This window comes from Pantherophis guttatus, chromosome 2 (assembly GCF_059756535.1).
Source record: "Pantherophis guttatus breed Tessera chromosome 2, ASM5975653v1, whole genome shotgun sequence".
Lineage (NCBI taxonomy): Eukaryota > Metazoa > Chordata > Lepidosauria > Squamata > Colubridae > Pantherophis > Pantherophis guttatus.
In genome coordinates this window covers 157,480,313-157,499,590 of record NC_142064.1, presented here as the reverse complement: position 1 = coordinate 157,499,590, position 19,278 = coordinate 157,480,313, and the positions used below count along the sequence as shown (strand labels likewise).

At 41.1% G+C, this 19,278-nt stretch overlaps 1 protein-coding gene across 7 annotated transcripts in view; it reads right to left on the bottom strand.

The window, feature by feature from the left end:
• The window catches only part of RBFOX3 (RNA binding fox-1 homolog 3), a 461,718-nt gene that overhangs the window by 191,069 nt on the left and 251,371 nt on the right, over positions 1-19,278 (bottom strand). For 3 of the 7 annotated variants that reach the window (XM_060688756.2, XM_060688757.2, XM_060688758.2), the window contains one exon: positions 16,228-16,354. The exons of 3 other annotated variants lie outside the window; for them this stretch is intronic. In XM_060688756.2, the coding sequence (XP_060544739.2) occupies positions 16,228-16,296 (69 nt within the window). In that variant the 5' untranslated portion in view covers positions 16,297-16,354. Of the gene's footprint in view, positions 1-16,227; positions 16,355-19,278 lie in introns of those variants that run through there. One more of the 7 variants, XM_060688762.2, reaches the window with a different exon arrangement.

Genomic DNA, 19,278 nt, shown 5'->3' with positions numbered 1-19,278 from the left:
GCTACCATATCAAAATAATCCAGTTCCTCTACCTTACTTCCACTTTAAAGCAGAAACTAGAACAGGAGAAGTGTAGGGACTAAAAATATACTACATTAAGCCTTAGTTCAAACCTTCACCAAACTGTGAATTCAGTAGCTGGCTGAAGAACTATTATTTTGAAATGTTATCCCATACATGCCCATAAACTGAAAGACGGGAATAATAATACGGCCTTAACTTACTTAGTTACTGTAAATCACTAAAGTCTACAAAATCTTCAAAGATAAAAAAGCTGCATATAAATTCTAACTCTGATTAGAGGTGTTTCTATATCTAATTAGGTAATAATGGAACAAATGTTATATCTGAGAAACCCATAAAATCTGGATGCCCTGTTTTGTCCAACTCTAACAAATTACTTGGGGATTTGCTGAAATATGCTTTGCTTCAGGAGGTACTGTATAAGCCCACTAGGCTTCCACAACTGGAGAAGTGTGCAGAAATGAGCCAGATGTCTTTGCAATAAAGGGAACATGGCCCTAAAGAGTTGCTAAAAGAATCCATATTTGGTGTGTCAGTTATCACTGATGGCTTGTACTTTTTGAGAAGGAAATCTGTGACATGTGGAGATTCAAGAATAACTGAATAAAAAGGGGGTACAGACATTGTCTTTAAAAAAAAAATCCAGGGGTCCATCATAATGACAGTCTTCCTACGAGAGAGAGAGAGAGAGAGAGAGAGAGAGAGAGAGGGAGGGAGGGAGAGAGAGGGGGAGGGATGGAGGGACGGAGGCAGAGAGAGGGAGGGAGGGGAGAGAGGGAGGGAAGGAAAGAGAGAGAGAGGGAGGGAGGGAGGGAGAAAGAGAGAGAACACAGAGATATGTCAACATGAAAAGGTAAATTCTCTCTAAAATTGAACAAATCCATATAACTTTACTGCAAGGGCAATGGTTTGCCATTGCTATCTTCTAGAATGTTTAGTTTTCCAGGTGAGTGTTCAGCCATGGGATTTCTTGCTAGTGTCCCATCCAAGTACAAAGATGGTCTAACTGTCCTCAGCTTTATCACACGTGCATATCATGCACTTCTCACTCCAGCTACACTTAACATCAAAAGCAACTATTAACTAAAACTGAATATTTGCAGCAACAGAAAATAAGACTTCATTTCACATTATTAAAGTTCAATTTTGGGAGGTGTAGAAATGGGAATATTTTAGCTGATTCCCCCCCCCCCCCAGAATATAAAAAATATTTTTCATCATGGGGAAAGCTACCAAAAGTCAGATATAATTAATAGGTTGTCAGAACACAATATGATTGACTTGGGGCAAAGTACCTTAGTCATCCAAACTTCCATCCCGCCCTCCCTCCCTCCATCCTGAATTTGATTTGCCCCTTTATTAGCGTCCAGTATCTAAAACACAATAAAACACACAAGACGAAGACACCAAATGCAGCCAATGGGGGAAAAAAACCCCAAAGTACTTAATTCCAAAATATTAAAGTCCTACAGTGCAATGGAGTTTTCATTTCCTTCTTCATAGAGACACAACAGCCTGCAAGAGGAAAAGTTTTAAAAGAATTACAGGATTTCCTTTTGCAAGTTGCTAAATGCTCTTGATATATAAATAGTTCCTGGAACACACTGAGTCTTGTCTTGGTCATTTGCAGGACCTAACACAGACAGCCCTGTTTCATGTGGAAAACAAAACGAAAACAAAAATCAGCTGCACCAAGGCCAATATTCAAAACAGGATTTGCAAGGAATGCATCTGAGCCATCTTGTAGCATGTAGCCACAAGCTTCCTACATTGCGCCAGCCTAGCTTCTACTGTGGGTCCTCCAAGTAACATTGTCGGAATGTCGGAAGTAAATGAGATTATAGACTCTGTTTGCCTAAGGTGCGGAGACAAGCTGTGAATGTTTCCTTATTAACTAAGCAGAAAAAGGCCCAACCTTGCCTTCCACATCAGATAAGGTGGAATTCCAGAAAAGCTGTAGAAAGAAAAAGCAGCCATACTGTGGGGTGCCATGTTAAGGCACATTCAAGATCCTCTTTCCCATGCTACAGATTCAGTAGGCTGGCTTAAAACTAGTTAAATAGCAACCTTTGCTTAAGGCACAGAAAAAAGATTAGCAGTAAGAGAGTGAATGTAAAGTAGTACCCCTAAGCACCAAACTACACATTATGTTTGCTATATAAAGAGTACTTATACTTTTCATTTAGAAGTGGGTGGTTGTTGTATGCAATCATATTCGAGGATGGAAGCAATCCTTCCCTGTTCACTAGATAAATTCTCCTTCCTCTTTTAATTTATGAAGAAAAGATACAGTTGCACTACACATGCAGTAGGCTGAAACACAGAGTGATTCCTATGGTGGCTGCATATGAATCATTTCTAGAAGAAAACTGTACCTAAGGCCTCCCTGAATCACAACTAGACTTCAGCGTCTTCATTACACTATATTAAAGGTGCTAAATCACATATTCTTTCTTTAGCAAAAGAGAGATGATGTTGGCGTCTGGACAGAATCTGGATCTGAAAGGATTCCTCACTGGTGCCACAGGAACCAGAGAGATCCATAGCTTATTGAGGTTAACGTGCCAGGGCACCTTTCGGCAGGCCAAAAATGGACATGCACAATACAAATTCCAGAAAGACCTGGAGATACACTGGAATGTCCATTACCAACTGAGGCTGTGCTGATGTCAGGAAGCACAATGTTTTGGCCACACTTCTGGGAAGCAAATCATTGGTGCCAAATTCAATTTGCTGTGCCTTTCTTCCACGTCAGATCTTTGAGTGGGCATGAACACAGGTGAGAAGTCTGCTATGGAAGCTCCTAAATAATATTGTTTGTTACACATCCGTCTATGCGGTTCCAGTGGTGAGCCAGGGGGACTCTGCCCTCCTCTCTCAAGCAGTTGTGATGAAGGGAAGAAGCTCAAGCATAAAACAAACTGCTTGCAAATAGTATCTGGCAAAACCACTTACCTGACAATTTAAAGAGCAACTGCTCCCATTTCACAGCAAAGAATGTCTAGCCACAGCATGCAATCAGTCCCTCATATATGATGCGGTCAAATCATAGACAAATGCCAACTACCCAGTTAGCTGCATAACATAACTGGCCAGGTTATCTTCGAGACCGCCTTCTACCACATAGCTCCCAGCGACCGGTAAGATCCCACAGAGTCGGTCTCCTCCGGGTCCCGTCAGCTAAACAATGTCGGCTGGTGGGCCCGCGGGGGAGGGCCTTCTCTGTGGCTGCCCGGGCTCTCTGGAACCAATTACCTCCTGAGGTCTGGACCGCCCCCACCCTATTGGCCTTCCGCAAAGCGGTGAAGACCTGGCTCTTCCGGCAGGCCTGGGGCCGTTGATCTCGTTATAATGATCTTGCGAGACCCGGCCATGAATTGGAATGCATGTGTTTTAATGTTTTTAATGTTTTTAATGATTTAATGTTTTTCTTTTTAACATTTTTTATGGGATTGTTCGTATTGTTTTATTCTTTGTTGTAAGCCGCCCAGAGTCCCTTGGGAGTTGGGTGGCAGAGAAATGCAACAAAATAAATAAATACTAAATAAATAACAAGAAACAAAAATATTCTGGTGCAGTGATTCTTTTCCCCAAACTCCATGAGAACATGGAAATAATTAATAGGCTAGCCCAGAGCAAAGTTCATCATTCCAGGGTTCCTTATTTAGTGTTAGGATATGGTTTGAGCCTAACAAGTTGTTCAGGCAATATATGTGTACTGTAACTTTAAGCTGAAAATGTATTATGTGACTTTAATGCTGAGTCATGCTGTAATTAGGTAATGACTGGTTGTGAGAGTATTTAAGCAAGGTATTGTAACGTGTTCAGATGCTGCTATGATATGCTGCCATTGTGTATGAAGCTGCTATGATATGCTGCCATAGTGAGGAGTTGCTAACATTCTGCTAATCATTGTTTGATGGATCTGCTACCATCGTGGTTTGTGAACCAGAGTGAGTTTGTTATTCTAACCAACTAATGTTTGTTTGGTAAGAAGATATCTGTAACTACTGGACTGATTTAACTGGCAAAGACTTGGAATTTGTTTAAAGACTATGAGACTGTTTTTTCTACTATAAAGTAGCTTTTGATAAACCAGTTTGCATATCTCTTATTCATTGCTCTCAGCAACGTTTCCTTGTGCATTTACTCTGCTGGTTGGTAACACAACACCAATATCCTTAACACTTAGGAAAATGGAGAGCTTTTTACCAGATTTGTACTATCTCATCAACTGTTGTTTAGCATCCCTGCCCTCTTCTTGCTCAATATGATCTATAAGAAACACTTGAACTGTTACCATAAGAAAGAACATAAGGACTGCTAGCACACTTACTTCTACTCTAGTAACTGCAACCTGGTGGAAGAGTATATAATATAGAAATAGTATGCCAGGTCTTCCCACCTTTGGCATGAAATAACAGCATTATCTTATGCAATGAGGGGCAGGGAAAATCACAGCAGACTGATATCCAACTCTGAATGCTTCCCTAGAAAGAGAATTTCTCTAGGAAATTCTCCCCTTATTTAGAACATCAAGCAGAATTTGCCGCAAAGAAAGCCATCTCTTTCTCCCCAGTCCATTGTGCACTGCTCCTAGAGGGCCCCCACTGTATCCCTTCTTATTCTGCATAATATTCATCATGCTGGTTTATTTATGGGCCCCCTTATTCGGGTAGGTATTTTTCAGGCCTGGTGAATAAAACATAAACCTCTGCAGTTTGTCAGAATGCATGCAGCTCCTCTGAAGCTGGCCTGACAAACGGTCTTTGGTTTTCTCTGATGACTGCACTTCGAGAGGAATACATTTGAATCTGGATTCTTGGCACTCAAGGGAGGAACGAAAACTTTCCCCAATGGAATAAGGGATTTTTTTTTTTATTTTTACAGCTTTCTGGCAAAGCGCGATAAACCATTCTGGATTACCATAGGCTGCAAAGCACAAACACTGGATTGCATACCAGGAAACAAAAATGTGCATTATTGGGCTGAGAGTCTACGAGATGGGAGGGTGGGAAAAGACTGAGGAAAGGAAATAAGGAACGGTTAATACCTTTCTCAGAATTCACTTGTGGAGGGCTAGTTTTACTTGCAGTACTTCCAAATTCCTTGCAACTTCTGCTGCTTGCCAAAAAATGACTCAAGGAAGCCTCAGATTACAAATTTCCATTTAGATCCCCTCTGAGAAATTTTACTTGTTTTTAATCCAAAACTTCACAGGAGTTGTGGAAAGTATCTGGATAAAAAACCCCACCTTCCAGAGATTACTCGATCCAGGCCTCCTGACTTTAACCCTATTAGAAGGTATTAAAGGAGATGGATATATGATGGGGGGAAAACTACACACACACACACAAAAAGGCATCTAGGCTACTGTCCCAGAGGTAAATTACCTGTGCCAGCTTCTAGAAAGCTGAGATGGGGTGGGGACACTGTCTTTTCTCATGGTATAAATCTGAGTTTAAAATGATAAGAATCCAACTCTATGCTGACCCATTTCAAGGCCTTTGTTTTCTTTGGCCGTTGGCCAGTGAGGTTTTCTCCCCTTCTGGTAAGTTTCTGTTTGCAGAAGCAATGCATCATGCCTTCTTCCTGTTCCCACCCCCACCCCTCTTTTTAGTTCCTTTGAACTAGCCTTGGCAGCAGTGGTGAAATTCAATTTTTTTTTTACTACCGGTTCTGTGGGCATGGCTTGGTAGGCGTGGCAGGGGAAAGATACTGCAAAATCCCCATTCCCTCCCCACTCCTGGGGGAAAGATATTGCAAAATCTCCATTCTCACCCTACTCCGGAACAAGCCAGAGGTGGTATTTACAGGTTCTCTGAACTACTCAAAATTTCCGCTACTGGTTCTCCAGAACCTGTCAGAGCCTGCTGGATTTCACCCCACTTTTCTTAGCAGCATTTTTGGAAGTGATTTGTCCTTGTCTTCTTCTTAAGGCTTAAAGAGAGTGACTGGCTCAAGGTCACCCAGCTGGCTTTGTGACTAGAACTCAGAGTCTCCTGGTTTCTAGCCTGGCACCTTAACCACTACACCAAATTATCTCTCTTCTCCCTATTACATGTTCAAAAACCCATTTTGTTAGCCTTTTATATTGTGGCTTCCTTAACAAATTTATATAGTGAGATCTAGTGACCTTGCTTAGCCTGTGGAATTAGACTGGATGCAATGGTTTGGGATGTCCTGTTTAAAAGCCACAGAGCCTCCCATGAGATCAGGCGGCCCCATTAAAGTTGCCAGAAGAAATAAAACAGATAAGGGAATAATTGCCTCCTCCGAATTACGTAGCCATTGTCCTGACATGGGTACCTGTTCCTGGGTGCAACCACTCTCCCATGTTGCACAATGGATGATCTGGGATAAGTCCAGGGTGAAATGCTCCTGGTTCAGACTGGATTGCTCGATCGGTAGCGATGGTGGCAGGTGGTTCGGAGAACCGGTAGCAAAAATCCCTGCGCCCCCCCACCCCCCGCCCACAATACCCAACTGAGCCGTGCGATCATCAGAAGCTTTTTTTTTTACTTTTAAAAGCATTTTTTCTACAACCTCTTCAGCCAAAAGCCTCTGATGATTGCGCGGCTCAGCTGGGATCGTCAGAGGCTTTTAAAAGCATTTTTTTCTACAACCTCTTTGGCCGAAGAGGTTGTAGAAAAAAATGCTTTTAAAAGCCTCTGATAATCCCAGCTGAGCCGTGCAATCATCAGAGGCTTTTGGCTGAAGAGGTTGTAGAAAAAATGCTTATAAAAGTAAAAAAAAAAAAGTTGGCCATGCCCACCCAGTCACATTAACCCCCCCCCACCAAGCCACGCCCACAGAACCGGTAGTAACAAATTTTACATTTCACCACTGGATAGGTCCATGGCAGTCGTAGTGGCCATGAACTCCCAAGTTGTCTCAGATCCCACTACTAGAGAAGGCAGATTGAAGCCTCCAACTGACCCCCCCCCCCCCATCATAAGTCTGGGGAACTCCACTGCCAACCCAGAAATGGAGCTCAAGGAGCTCAGGCAAGGAAGTTGCTGTGCAGCAGGTAGGTTGGTGCAATAGCAAAAATCTCAACTGATCCCAATGCAATGAACAAAGTCTCACATCCTGTGACCTGTGCGCAGCTCCCATGGAAGCTGTAAGAGATTCCTGGATGACAATCACCACACTTTCACCCCTGCATCAGAGTTTCAGCTGATGTCACACCTGAAACCCAGTTTGGCATATCTCTGAAAGAACTAACTCTCCTTTCTGGACCCAGCTAGGTCTTGGTGAAATGTGCCAGATTGGCCTTATCCCAGGGCTGAAATCTACTTATCTTCCCAACCGGTTCGAAAGTGCATGTGCATGCCATGTGCACGCTTGGACCCTCTGCATACGTGCAAATCCTTCTGTGCATGCACAGAGGGTAAAAAACAGGTTACTTCCTGGTTAAAAACAGGAAGTAACAACGACCGGGCAGGTGGGCGGAGACTCACGCCACTCACGCCACGCCATTGCTACTGGTTCAACAGAACCAGTCCGAACCAGGAGCATTTCACCCCTGCCTTATCCTCAATGATTTAATCACTAATGAGGGAGGCCTTTTTATTGACTGACCTGGCATTTAGTAGCAGCAGCTATAAGTCAGGGCCACTGAAGATCTACTGACACTGAAGGGTATTGGAGCAGAGGCCAAGGAACTGGAACACAAACTGGTATAAGACAATGGTCCCGCATTCCCCAAGAACAGCCTGCTCCCTGTCTCCCACCATATCTCCCCATGCCATAATCACCACTATAATATTATGGCCTGCCTCCACCTCCCCAATGACGGGCCCATCCCCACAGCCAGAGAAGGTAAGATCAGGAACCTTTCATTGTTCTTTCAAAGAGCCTTGGTTTGCAAGAACCTTTCATTGTTCTTGCAAGAGCCTTGATAGTACAGGGGTTTAAGGCACCCTGTTATTAAGCTGATTAAGACCAGCTGCCTGCAATTATTGCAGGGTTCGAATCTCGCCAAAGGCTCAAAGTTGACTCAGCCTTCCATCCTTTCTAAGGTAGGTGAAATGAGGACCCAGTTGTGGGGGCAATAAGCTGACTTTGTATAAATATACAAAAGGATGAAGGCTATTGCTGAGCACATTGTAAGCCGCCCTGAGTCTTCGGAGAAGGGCGGCATATAAATCAAATTAAAAAAAAAACAAAAAAAAAAAACATCCCTGGGTGAGGAAGCAGGGAGCCCTTTAGCTTTACAGTTCACTTAGTGACTTACAACAGTTCACACTGACTGTTTGAAGTTATAATGGCACTGAAAAAAAAACTGATTTATGACAGTTTTTCACCCTTATGACCATTGCAGCATCCCCATGGTCATATGATTTACATTCATGGATGCTTGACAACCAACTCACATTTATGACGGTTGCAGTGTCCTGGAATCACACAAACACCTTTTGCGAATTTCTGACAAGCAAAGTCAACGGGGAAGACAGATTCACTTAACAACTGTGTTACTAACGCGACAACTGCCGTGAATCACTTAACAAATGTGGCAAGAAAAGTTGTAAAATGGGGCAAAACTCACTTAACACATTCCTCACTTAGCATCATAAATGTTGGGCTCAATTGTGGTCGTAAGTTGAGGACTACCTGTACTAACTCTCAGTGTCATAAGGGTACCCAGCCACTGCTTCCCCATTCATTACAATACATTCAATGCCTACAATGTATTGATATATGCTAACACATAGTTTGGAGAAAGCTAGAAGCAATTTAATTGGCTTTCTTTTCCATCTGCAAATGAACTTATCTATAGTTATTGTATCTATAAAATAAAATGACATCTAGGATAGACTTCCCCAATTTCATGTACATATGCACATATGTACTAGAACCAGTACAGTGCTAGCAATGAAACATGCTTGAAAAGCTGAATTAGGAATAATTATATACCATTATGCCACTCCCCTGTCTACATTTAGTAGTGTAATTATCTTATGTTATCTAATGCTAGATACTCAATATGGTAAGAGTTAACTATAATTATCTACATAAGATTGAAGGAGTTAAACAGGAGAAAGAGAAAGAAACGGGAGTGTCTAAAACTGAAATAAATCCAAGCTGTTTCTGTGGAACTAAACATTCCTTCTTTCTTCTACCCTAATAAAAACCAAAAGCCAAGCAAAGAAATGTATTTCATTACATCAAGTAGCTTTCGGAATGCAGAGAAGATTTGAGTTATGTATCAGTCATACACTAATGTTCAAAGCAAAATTATATTTTCAGTGTGGAAATACTGGAGAAAAAATTGAATGATTAGCTAAGACAAAGAGGAGAAAGGTTGGAACTCAAGCTCTTTTTGACAGATTACAAACTGTCCTCCCATATTGGCAGGACCTGCAAAATAATGTTTAAAAATCAGAAAAAGTAACCTAGTAAAGAGTTCTAAGGAAAACACACTTCAGGGCTTTCTCTCTGTGTGTGTGTGTTCCATTTCAGTTTTCAAAATCACTGGGCTAATGGAATCTTTAAATTGTAAAGGGTAGAAAGCAGGGGTGAAATCTAAATTTTTTTTGCTACCGGTTCTGTGGGCGTGGCTTAGTTAGTGGGCGTGGCTTGCTGGTCAGGTGACTGGGAGGGTGTGGCTTGTTGGTCAGGTGGGCGTGGCCAAGTCAATGTCACTTCTTTGCCCTTTTTTAACAAAACACAACACAACACAACTGGCTCACCCACAATATAAAAGCAGCTGTGCTAGACCCAAAATGGCCCCTGCCACAAGCAGGAACCTCACACAGACACAAAAAGCCCAAAAAACCAACTTTCACACTTTACACACACAAAATTCCACATACAGCTTTGTGAGATTTTGTGTGTTTGTGTAGTTAGAGTGAAACACTACAGAAATACACTAAATCTCAGAAAGCTGCACAAATATTATTTTATTTTTATTTATTTTTATTTTTATATAAAAGCAGCTAAATTTAAAACTTCCTAAACTTTAAATGGCTAAAAGAACAACTAAAAAAACCCCCAATTAACTATTTTTATAAAGCTCCCAAAGGGGAAAAAAACTTACCCAATAGAACAGGGGTCTCCAACCTTGGCAACTTTAAGACTTGTAGACTTCAGCTCCCAGAATTCCTCAGCCAGCTTTGCTTTGCTGGCTGAGGAATTCTGGGAGTTGAAGTCCACAATTCCCTGCCTGCTTGATTGCAGGCAGGGAGATTCAGTTGCTTGCTGATGCAATCGATTGTAGGGATTACAGCAAGGCGTTGCGACCAGCAGCTAAATAAGCAAGCTGAGGGGGGGAGGGGGAGGGATCGTCAGAGCAATTTAAAAGAAAAAAAGTTTTTTTTTCTTTTACATGGCTCTGGAGATCCAAGCTGAGTTGCCTGATTAGCAGGCAACTCAGCTGGGATCGTCAGAGCTTGGCTGGTCAGAGCCATTTAAAAGAAAAAAAAGGCTCTGATGATCGCGCGGCTCAGCTGGGCATGGGGGGGCGGGGGCAGGGATTTTTGCTACCGGTTCTCCGAACTGCCCGCCGCCATCGCTACCTACTCGCCCAAGCTGGTCCGAACTGGGAGCATTTCACCCCTGGTAGAAAGGGCAAATCTAGTAACTATACGAAATACTTTTGAGTTAGTCTCTAGTGCTAACCAAGCAATGCTATTTCAGGCTTTGCTAATAAATATTGCCTTCACTCTTCCAAACCAAAACCTTCAGATTAAAGAGAATTTATTTTTTATGTTACAAGCTGAATCCAGGCACACCATTACGAGCAAGCCCAGTGTAAAATTATGTTCTCCCTCAAACTCATTATGTCCAATTCTGAGTACTTCACACAAAAAAAAGGGTGAATACAAATTGTTATGGGCTAGATTTTGAGGACTCTAAAAATCCTCATTTTGAGGCTATAAGAAAATAAGCATTATAAGAAAAGATTGAGGAATCTGGGCAATCCGAAGAAACCAGTTAAGGGAGGAGGATGAAATAGTACTTTTCAAATACTAGAAGGTGCTTCATATCATAGACTTACATTAGGGGAGGGGGAATCTTGTTGAGAAAAAGAGCTGTGTGATGCTTCACATGGGTAATTTGATTCCAAGGATTTGATCAAATCACCCCTTCAATCAGACTCTTTGAATCATTTTTTTTTTATTCTTTGAGGTGCCCTCAAATCAGTTTTAATCTTTGAGGTGTCCTCAAATAATGTCAAAGAGATGTGAAGATGACTGAGAAATTTAGTAGACTTAAGGGTTTTGGAAACAAATTCTGTTGCAAATTTACTTTTATATACAGACGAAGCTGGAGGGTTTGGATTGTAATGATACCAATATGAGTGGGTAGTCAGTTGGTTTTGTCACCTGTGTAAACTCAAGGATTTTTGAAAACCGTGAACTACTCTTCTGTTAAAATTTGTTTAGACAGGTTTGCTGGGAGGGAGGTTTTCATTCCGCTGCTCCTTTTTACCTTTCTCCCTTTTTCTTGTGAATCTCTTTTCTCACTTCAATACCATTTTATCCTGACCTAACTCTCAATTTGCCTGACCAGCATTATTAGCCCCTAGATCCAGTTCATCTCAAGTTCTTCAACTTTTTCAATTTCCCTTTTAGTTTTTTATTCTTCCCATGATCATCCAGAATAATTCCTTCCCCCTCTCCTAATACTTGTTTTTGTATTATCTTGTCCTGAAAAAATTAACTTTTTTTTTTTTTTTACATGAATAAGTCTGATGAAGCATACTTGTTATGCTAAACATTTTGGAAAGTTTTTGTTTGGAAGCTGAGGTATGATTTCAACCTAAGTTCTTATATACACTTGGCTGGGGAATTTTGAAGGTGCTGAGTAGTTCTCACTCTAGTTATCTCTGCCTTTAAAAAAGAATGTTACAGTGGGAAATGTTTGAAAAAAATATTGTGGTGAAATTCTTGATGCTACTCAGCTCAAACACTGTAATGTTAACGTCTTGTGAAGGGGTATGCCAAGTCTGCTATTTTGATGTTGTTCTCCACCACGATCAAAACAGTGCAAACATTTTCAAGCTTCTTTGTGACAGACTAGGATCTTAAATCTTTAGCTGAAGACCAATTGGCCTGCATTGACTCATACTGCTTTTCTAGCTAGAATCTTCCATTTGAATTGAATGTTACACATGAATCTCAAATCTTGGATCTTGACTGATTCAAGACTCTGCCAGTTAACCTGCCGGAAGGTCTTCAAGCTGAAGTGGGATACCCATATGTATTAAGGCACTTTCCAGCCCTGGGTTTACTGCACTGAACAGTGAACTGAGAGTGCTTTCAGCCCCACAGATCTAAATCCTTTAGAAATCCTGACATGCCATCAGATGCAAGCCAGCTACAGATGCTTTCAATCATTCCCTACCTCTCCTCTCTCATACTAACTTTGTCTCCATTTTGTCATTTGAGGAATTTCTGGCTCTCCCCCAAAACCCCTATTATAAAAATCAAACTATTTAAAAAATGGAAAAAAAGAAAGAAGCCAAGAGATTTTCCCTTTGCCACCATCTGCTAATTTACAGGGTTATTTGTGTCAGCAGTTTAGAAAGAAGCAAAGTGATATGGGTGGGGGTGGGAGGGGGGTGGAAATCTTCTATAGATGCAGTTTTAGAAATGGGATTACTGGTTTCTATACGCAGAATTTGCGTTTCACAGATTTAGAAAATAAAATGGCATACATTAGTCTTTGTTCACTCTGAAGCAGATACATCATGGAAGGGTACAAAAATACATTTCCAATGAACTGGAGCAACACAGATCTGAGCTTGCATACTAAAGGAAGCTTGCTTTGAGCAATTAGTGGTGACAAACCATCTTTAGTGCTAAAAGGCCCAGGCCATTAAGGAAGCAGTTCACCAGGCCACCAGGGGAAACACTGACTGCTCCTTCATGCTCAAGTGCTCTACTCCCTCTGGTTGACAAGCCTCAACTTTCTTCCTGACATCTGAGGAGGAAACGATGTAGCATCGTATGCGCAGGCATGGTAACCTTCTCAGTCTTCTGACCATTTTATCAGAAGAACAATCCTCTGCCCTTCTCTCTAGCTCCAGCTTGGAGTTGGAATGGAATGAGCAAGAAATTCTTCCTAATCTTGTATACCTTCTGAGAGTCAAGACCAATTCAATATTTCCCAAGAAGCAAAAGGTCAAGGGAAGAAAAGCTGGAATACACAATAGGAAAGTGTGCTGTTATCTGTGTACTTATTGACATCGGGGATGCACTGAGGAAACATGATTGTACAGTTGACAGAGTTTGTGTTTTTAAAGTCCCAAGCTAAGTCTCTTATTAGGGAGTAAAGTTTCATTTCCAATCTAGATAAAAGATTCATAGGTAGCAGGACTGCAATATGATTTGGCCTGAGTTCTTGAAGCTGCTGCCAGCCAGAGTATATCACTCTGGTTACATAAATGACTGGTTGGCCCTAACAGCCTTTTTCATAACTCCATTTACCAAACACAAAGAGAACAGAGTTCTTCATCTAGGGCTGCACCTTTATTTTTGATCACATTCATCCCTGAATGTACTGTGGGCCAATATTTGAACAATATGAGTCTGATCCTCTTTACTATACATGGTTGCAGCAAGGGCAAGCTTGTAGACATCAGCCCTGGAGCTGCCAAGGAGTCACATTTCAGCTCTTTATAAAAGGGGAATATGATTAATCAGATTAAAGGAAATGGAGGCAATATAACACAAGGTGACAAAAGAAGCAATTCTCTGTGAGAAAGGGAATCAAATGAAGAAGCAAGCCCCATAGAAGACAATGACAAACGAAAACAGGGGATGGCAGAGAAATCCCATCATAGACAATATATTTCACGTTATTGGAATGGAAAGAGCATGCTTTCAGCCTTTACAGGGGAAAAAAAAGTAGTAATACTTGGAGACATAATTATTAAGGCCAGAAGGGCAGAGAGATGCAGGTGTTCTTCACAAGACAAGAAAGAGAAACATTCCGGTAATAGTTGATTCTGTCCTGTGAAGAACAGAAACATGTAACAGCTAGTCCCACTGGTTCATGAAGTTCACTGTCTGCTAGGAGCAAGGATCAGGATGAGGCAGAACAATTTCCAAGACTTATCAGTTCTACCGGTAATCACCAGGCTAATTCGTGTGTGACAAATGCTATTGCATGGGTGTCAAACTGGCGGCCCGCGGGCCAGCTGCATCATGCACAGGCCACGCCCACCCCAGTTCCACAAATGGGGAAAAAAATTCACAAAACATCATGTGACGGCAACATGATGAGGCAAGTCTGACACCCGTGTGCTATTGTGAAGAACAGCTTCAGTATGGAGGTTTGAAGACCTAAGAGGGAATCTCAAGAATTGAGGCTCAGATGCTATCCTCCCATTCTTTGGAAGAGGACTGAGAAGAGAAGCAGGAATATTACAGGCGCATCATTGGCTATAAAAATCCTTGCATCAGGAGCAATTTAGTTACTAAGAGGATGGTAGGCTATTGACACAAGAGCAGAGGTGGACTGCTGCCGGTTCGGGTGGGTTTGGGACCAGTTTGGGTGAACTGGTAGTTGCGACCCGCAGGTGGCCCTGCCCACCTACCCCAGTGTTATCCCGTCCTATATTGGCATGCCTTTGAAGCTGTGCACATGCGCGGAAGGCCACATGCGCTCAATTTTCGGTACTGGGCAAACCAGTTACAACTGGCAGCAGCCCACCACTTCATAAGGGGTTGCACTTTCCAAGAATTGACCAAAACTTGTTTGGTGAAAGCATGATAAGTTTGGATGAGGAGAGGTTTATACTGAAAACTTGCTGTTGGAGACAAAAATCCTGGGGTAAGGACCTCAGATAAAGATTTGTGCACTATGAAAGGAACCAGCAGTGTTGCTTTAATGGGACTTATTAAACCACTCAATAAAGTATCAAGAGGAATATTGGCTCATAGCATTTAAGGCCTTCATTGTCTATACATTAATGCTCAAAGTATGGAAAATGAACAAGATGAGCTTGAACTCTTAGTTCAAAAGGTCTTTAATAGACATAATGGAGACCTGTGAAAGTGATGCCATAACCTCCACGCAGCAACTGAAGGATATAACTTGTCTATAAGAAGCAACAGAAAAGAGAGAAGGAATTGCACTGTATATTAAAAGTATCCACACCTCTTCAGAAATCCAAGGTAATGAATTTGGTGATTCTGTAGAAAGTATTCTGATTAAAATAATTGAGGAATAAAAATAATTCTGTTGTGTATTACCCAACTGAAGGGATGGCATGAAAGGCATGAAATATTTTGATAAGAAGCTTAATTATATCCCAGCATCTGTTTAGAAGGCAAATTCCTCCAAGGATGTTTTTTCAATGGGGGAAAAATATCCTCTGAAAGAGTAGGAAAAGGCAAAAGAGAAGAAGGATCCTTTTCTTACTACTAACCAATTGGGAAGACTCATCTGAGAACGCAGATGTAGCTGGGATGTTCAAAGTAAACGACTGTGTAATGCTAGGGCTCCTTGTGTTATTCTGCAGTGTCATTCCGGAGCTTTTAATCTATTCCCCCCTGCTTAGAACTGATTGGCCTAGTTATGTAAATGGCTGTTAACCATTCACTTCATAGCCACTTAAATCTTAAAATCCTCCAGCAATTAGCCAAGTTGGAGAGCAACCTGATCCTTGGAAATCCCAAAGTGCTCTACATGGACCAGCAATTCTGGGATCCTCCATTATTAAAATCTAGTGAGCAGGCAAAAACAACTGTCTGGACCAGCTTAACCACAGTTCCTTTTCACATTAACAATTCTTTCTGTATTTTATCATATCTGATTATCCCCTCGTGTGAGGCAACAAACAGCTGTTGCTGAGTATATTACATGAGCCTGACCCCTATCCTTTTTGTCTCCCCCATATCACAATACAGTAAAACTTAACTTTAAGGAAAAGGTTGGGAGTGGTGTCTGGTTACATTTGAAAGGAGTCCTGATTACTTGCTGGAGATGCTTTTTGGGGACTCTGCATTGAACAGGAGATTAGATCTTACGAATTACAGATACTTTCTAACCCAAACATTCAATTGTTCTAGGATAAGATATGCAGTCTATCATGCAATTATGGAGAGCAGAATGAATAGACAAGATTGAAATTTGAGGTTGATAAGACACGCGGGCAGGAAATACCTATTTATTTTCAGTATTTAAAATTCTAGAACCAACTGCGTCAAAGATTACAGAAGGGACTTGCTAATGGACTTTGTGTTTTACCTTTAAAGATCCTGGAAAATGCGCGAAGTGCCAAATGACTGGAGGAAGACAAATGTTGGTTTCAAACATTTTGAAAAAAGAAGACTCCAAGGAACTACAGACCAATCAGCCTGACACTGGGAAGTTTCTGCAGAAGATCATAAAGCAATTGATTGGTAAACGTATTGAAAACAACACAATAAATTACTATCTTTCTCCTTCTTTCTATTTTGGCTTGAGTAATCTCCTCAGTAGATTATGGGATACTATTTATAGGATACTATTTATAATACAGGCAGTCCTCGATGTACGACCATTCATATAACAACTGCTTGAAGTTACAATGGACCCAGAAAGAGTGTCTTATGACCCATCCTCAAAGTTATAACCATTGTACAACTGCCATAGTGATGTGATTGCAATTTGGACACTTGGCAATTGTCTCACATTTATGATGGTTGTGGTGTGTTATGGTCACATAATTCCAATTTGCAATTTCCTCAGCTGACTTTTGACAGCCAAAGTCAATTGGGGAAGCTGGATTTGCTTAATGACCGTGTGATTCATTTAGCAACTATATAATTGCTTAACAAACACAGTGATTCATTTAATGATCACAGCAAAAATGGTTGTAAAATCAGATCTGGTTGCGTGACAACTCAATACCGACATTGCTTAGTAATCAAAACTCTGGTTCCAACTGTGGTTGTAAGTCAAGTACTACCTGTAAACCCTTTTTTACCACAATGAGACCTCAATGACATGTCAATTAACAAGATATATAGCTCAAAGAATTCTTATCAACACATCCTCATTAACTGGAGTAAGTATTGAGTGGGGTATTACAAAGGTTTGGCCTATGTCTTATACAGTTCAGTATTCTACTAATGATATGGATGAAAGGACCAAGAAATCTGCAGATTACACAGAGTTAGGCAAGACAGCTAATACTCTAGAACAGGAGTCCCCAGCCCGCTAACTGGCTGCGGCCTATTCAGAATTGGGTCATGCGAGTGGCTGACCCAGGTGCACAATTCAACTTGCATGAGCGGTGGGCCAGTGGGCACTTGCGCATGTGAGCGCCAGCCCGCCACTCATGTGGCCCAGTTCCCCTCTCTCCCCCCCAACAGGGCTGCCAAATCTCAAAAGTTGGGGATCACTGCTCTAGAAAACAGCAATAAAATTCAAAATAATCCTGTAGGTTAGAGAAATGGACTAAAAGCCACAGAATGAAATTTGACAGAGAAAAAGACAAAATTATGCACTTAGCAAACTTAAACCAAATATACAGTTGTAGAAAAGGGGATACCATGCTTGGGAATTAAGACTAGTTAACTGGAAGCTGAGTATATCAGCAGAGTAGAAGGGGTACAAAAAGACAAAAGAAAATTTAGATTGTGTTAACAGAACTACACTTTACAAACAGCAGGAAGTAATTGCTCCACTGTATTCCACTTTATTCTGTAATGTATTGTATTTAAGCTTCTTGCTGATAATGTAGCACAATGGCAATGTCACATGTGAAATGCTGTAACTTATGTTCTTAGACATTGGGATGCAAGTCTGTAATCATGGCATGTGTGTAATGTCACAAATACACTTTTCATTGTGGGTTCAAATTGGTTTGTGGTTGATACCATGCCGGTAACTCTCTGACAAGATTTTACAGACGTAACTTAGAACTTGTAACTTGATAGATAATTCAACTTTCATACCAGTCTCCCTGCTTCTTAAATTCTGATTAAAGGTGAGTGACTGACTTGGTGATGAGAAAAAGAAAAATCTTTGCAGACATTGCCTGTAAATTATAACACTTTTTATTCCATTCAGTTAAATCAGCATTGTCTTTAGCATAAGATGAAGCCCATCTTGCTCAGGTAGGTTCATAGAAGTCATCTAGCCCAGTCCTTCCTTAGTGCAGAGTGTGAATTATAGCTGATAGATTTATTTATCTCACATTTTTGTTTCAACTGCACATTTTCCCCATTTCAAGATTTGATCTGACTGCATGACAAGCTAAGCCGTACACCGTAATTTGGATTACAATGTCATTAGAGCCCCATCCCATCCATAAATCAACTGTACTTAAAGAGGAGTTATTTTATTGCCAGGATATAAAGTTTGGATAAATAACAAATTATTTAAATCACTATAAACCAAAATAAAATGTCAATATATGCTCATAATACCAAGCTTTTAAACTTTTTTTAACAAAAAAAAAAAGCAATCCATAAACAAAAAACCAAGAGAGTATTCCACCTCATTTCTCTATAAACATTTTAATAAGATGATGTGTGCTTGATTCATTAGGAATGAGGAGATAGACTGAGCTCCAGCCACATGGCTAGATTTAATCTTTGAGCCAAAGATCAGGCAGATGGTGCTAAATGCTTAAACCTCCTGAGAGGAAGGGAGCAAACAATGTTTCTGATCTCCGAGTGTTGTAATAGATTTATTGTTACTCTCAGTATGAAATCAAAAGCAAGGGAAATCAGGAATATTCAACTTATTTTCATTGTGCTCCAATTCCAACATTTTGGGGTGTTCTTTTTGCTATGAATGAAATTGCCCCTTTTCTCTCCCTACAGTATGTAGATCAGTAATGGGTTTCAATTTCGGTCGCTACTGGTTTGTTCGCAGGCGTGGTCGCGGTCGCATGTGTGCATGACGCTTCTGCGCATGCACAGAAGCTTCTGCGCATACGCAGAGACATACAGGCGGGTGGGTGGAGCCTCCCGCCACTGCCGCTACCGGTTTGCCCGATCCGGGGTGAACCGGTAGCAACCCACCACTGATGTAGATGCAACTCCAAACAAGTTCCCAAGGGCAGCATTGTACTGTACCTGCCTCTGGTTTCTTGCTAGAGAAAGAAATGTAAATCAAATTAATAATAATAAAAAAAATCATAGCTGTAATGATGCTGATCTCTCAAATTTGCATGGGCCAAATTACTGAAATTACATGGAAGTATGGAAATTTATAGAAATATTGCTAATGCTTTAGATGCAACAAACACAGCTTACATACATACATTAGAGTTTCTATGCAAGGGAAATGTTCACTATAAGGGAT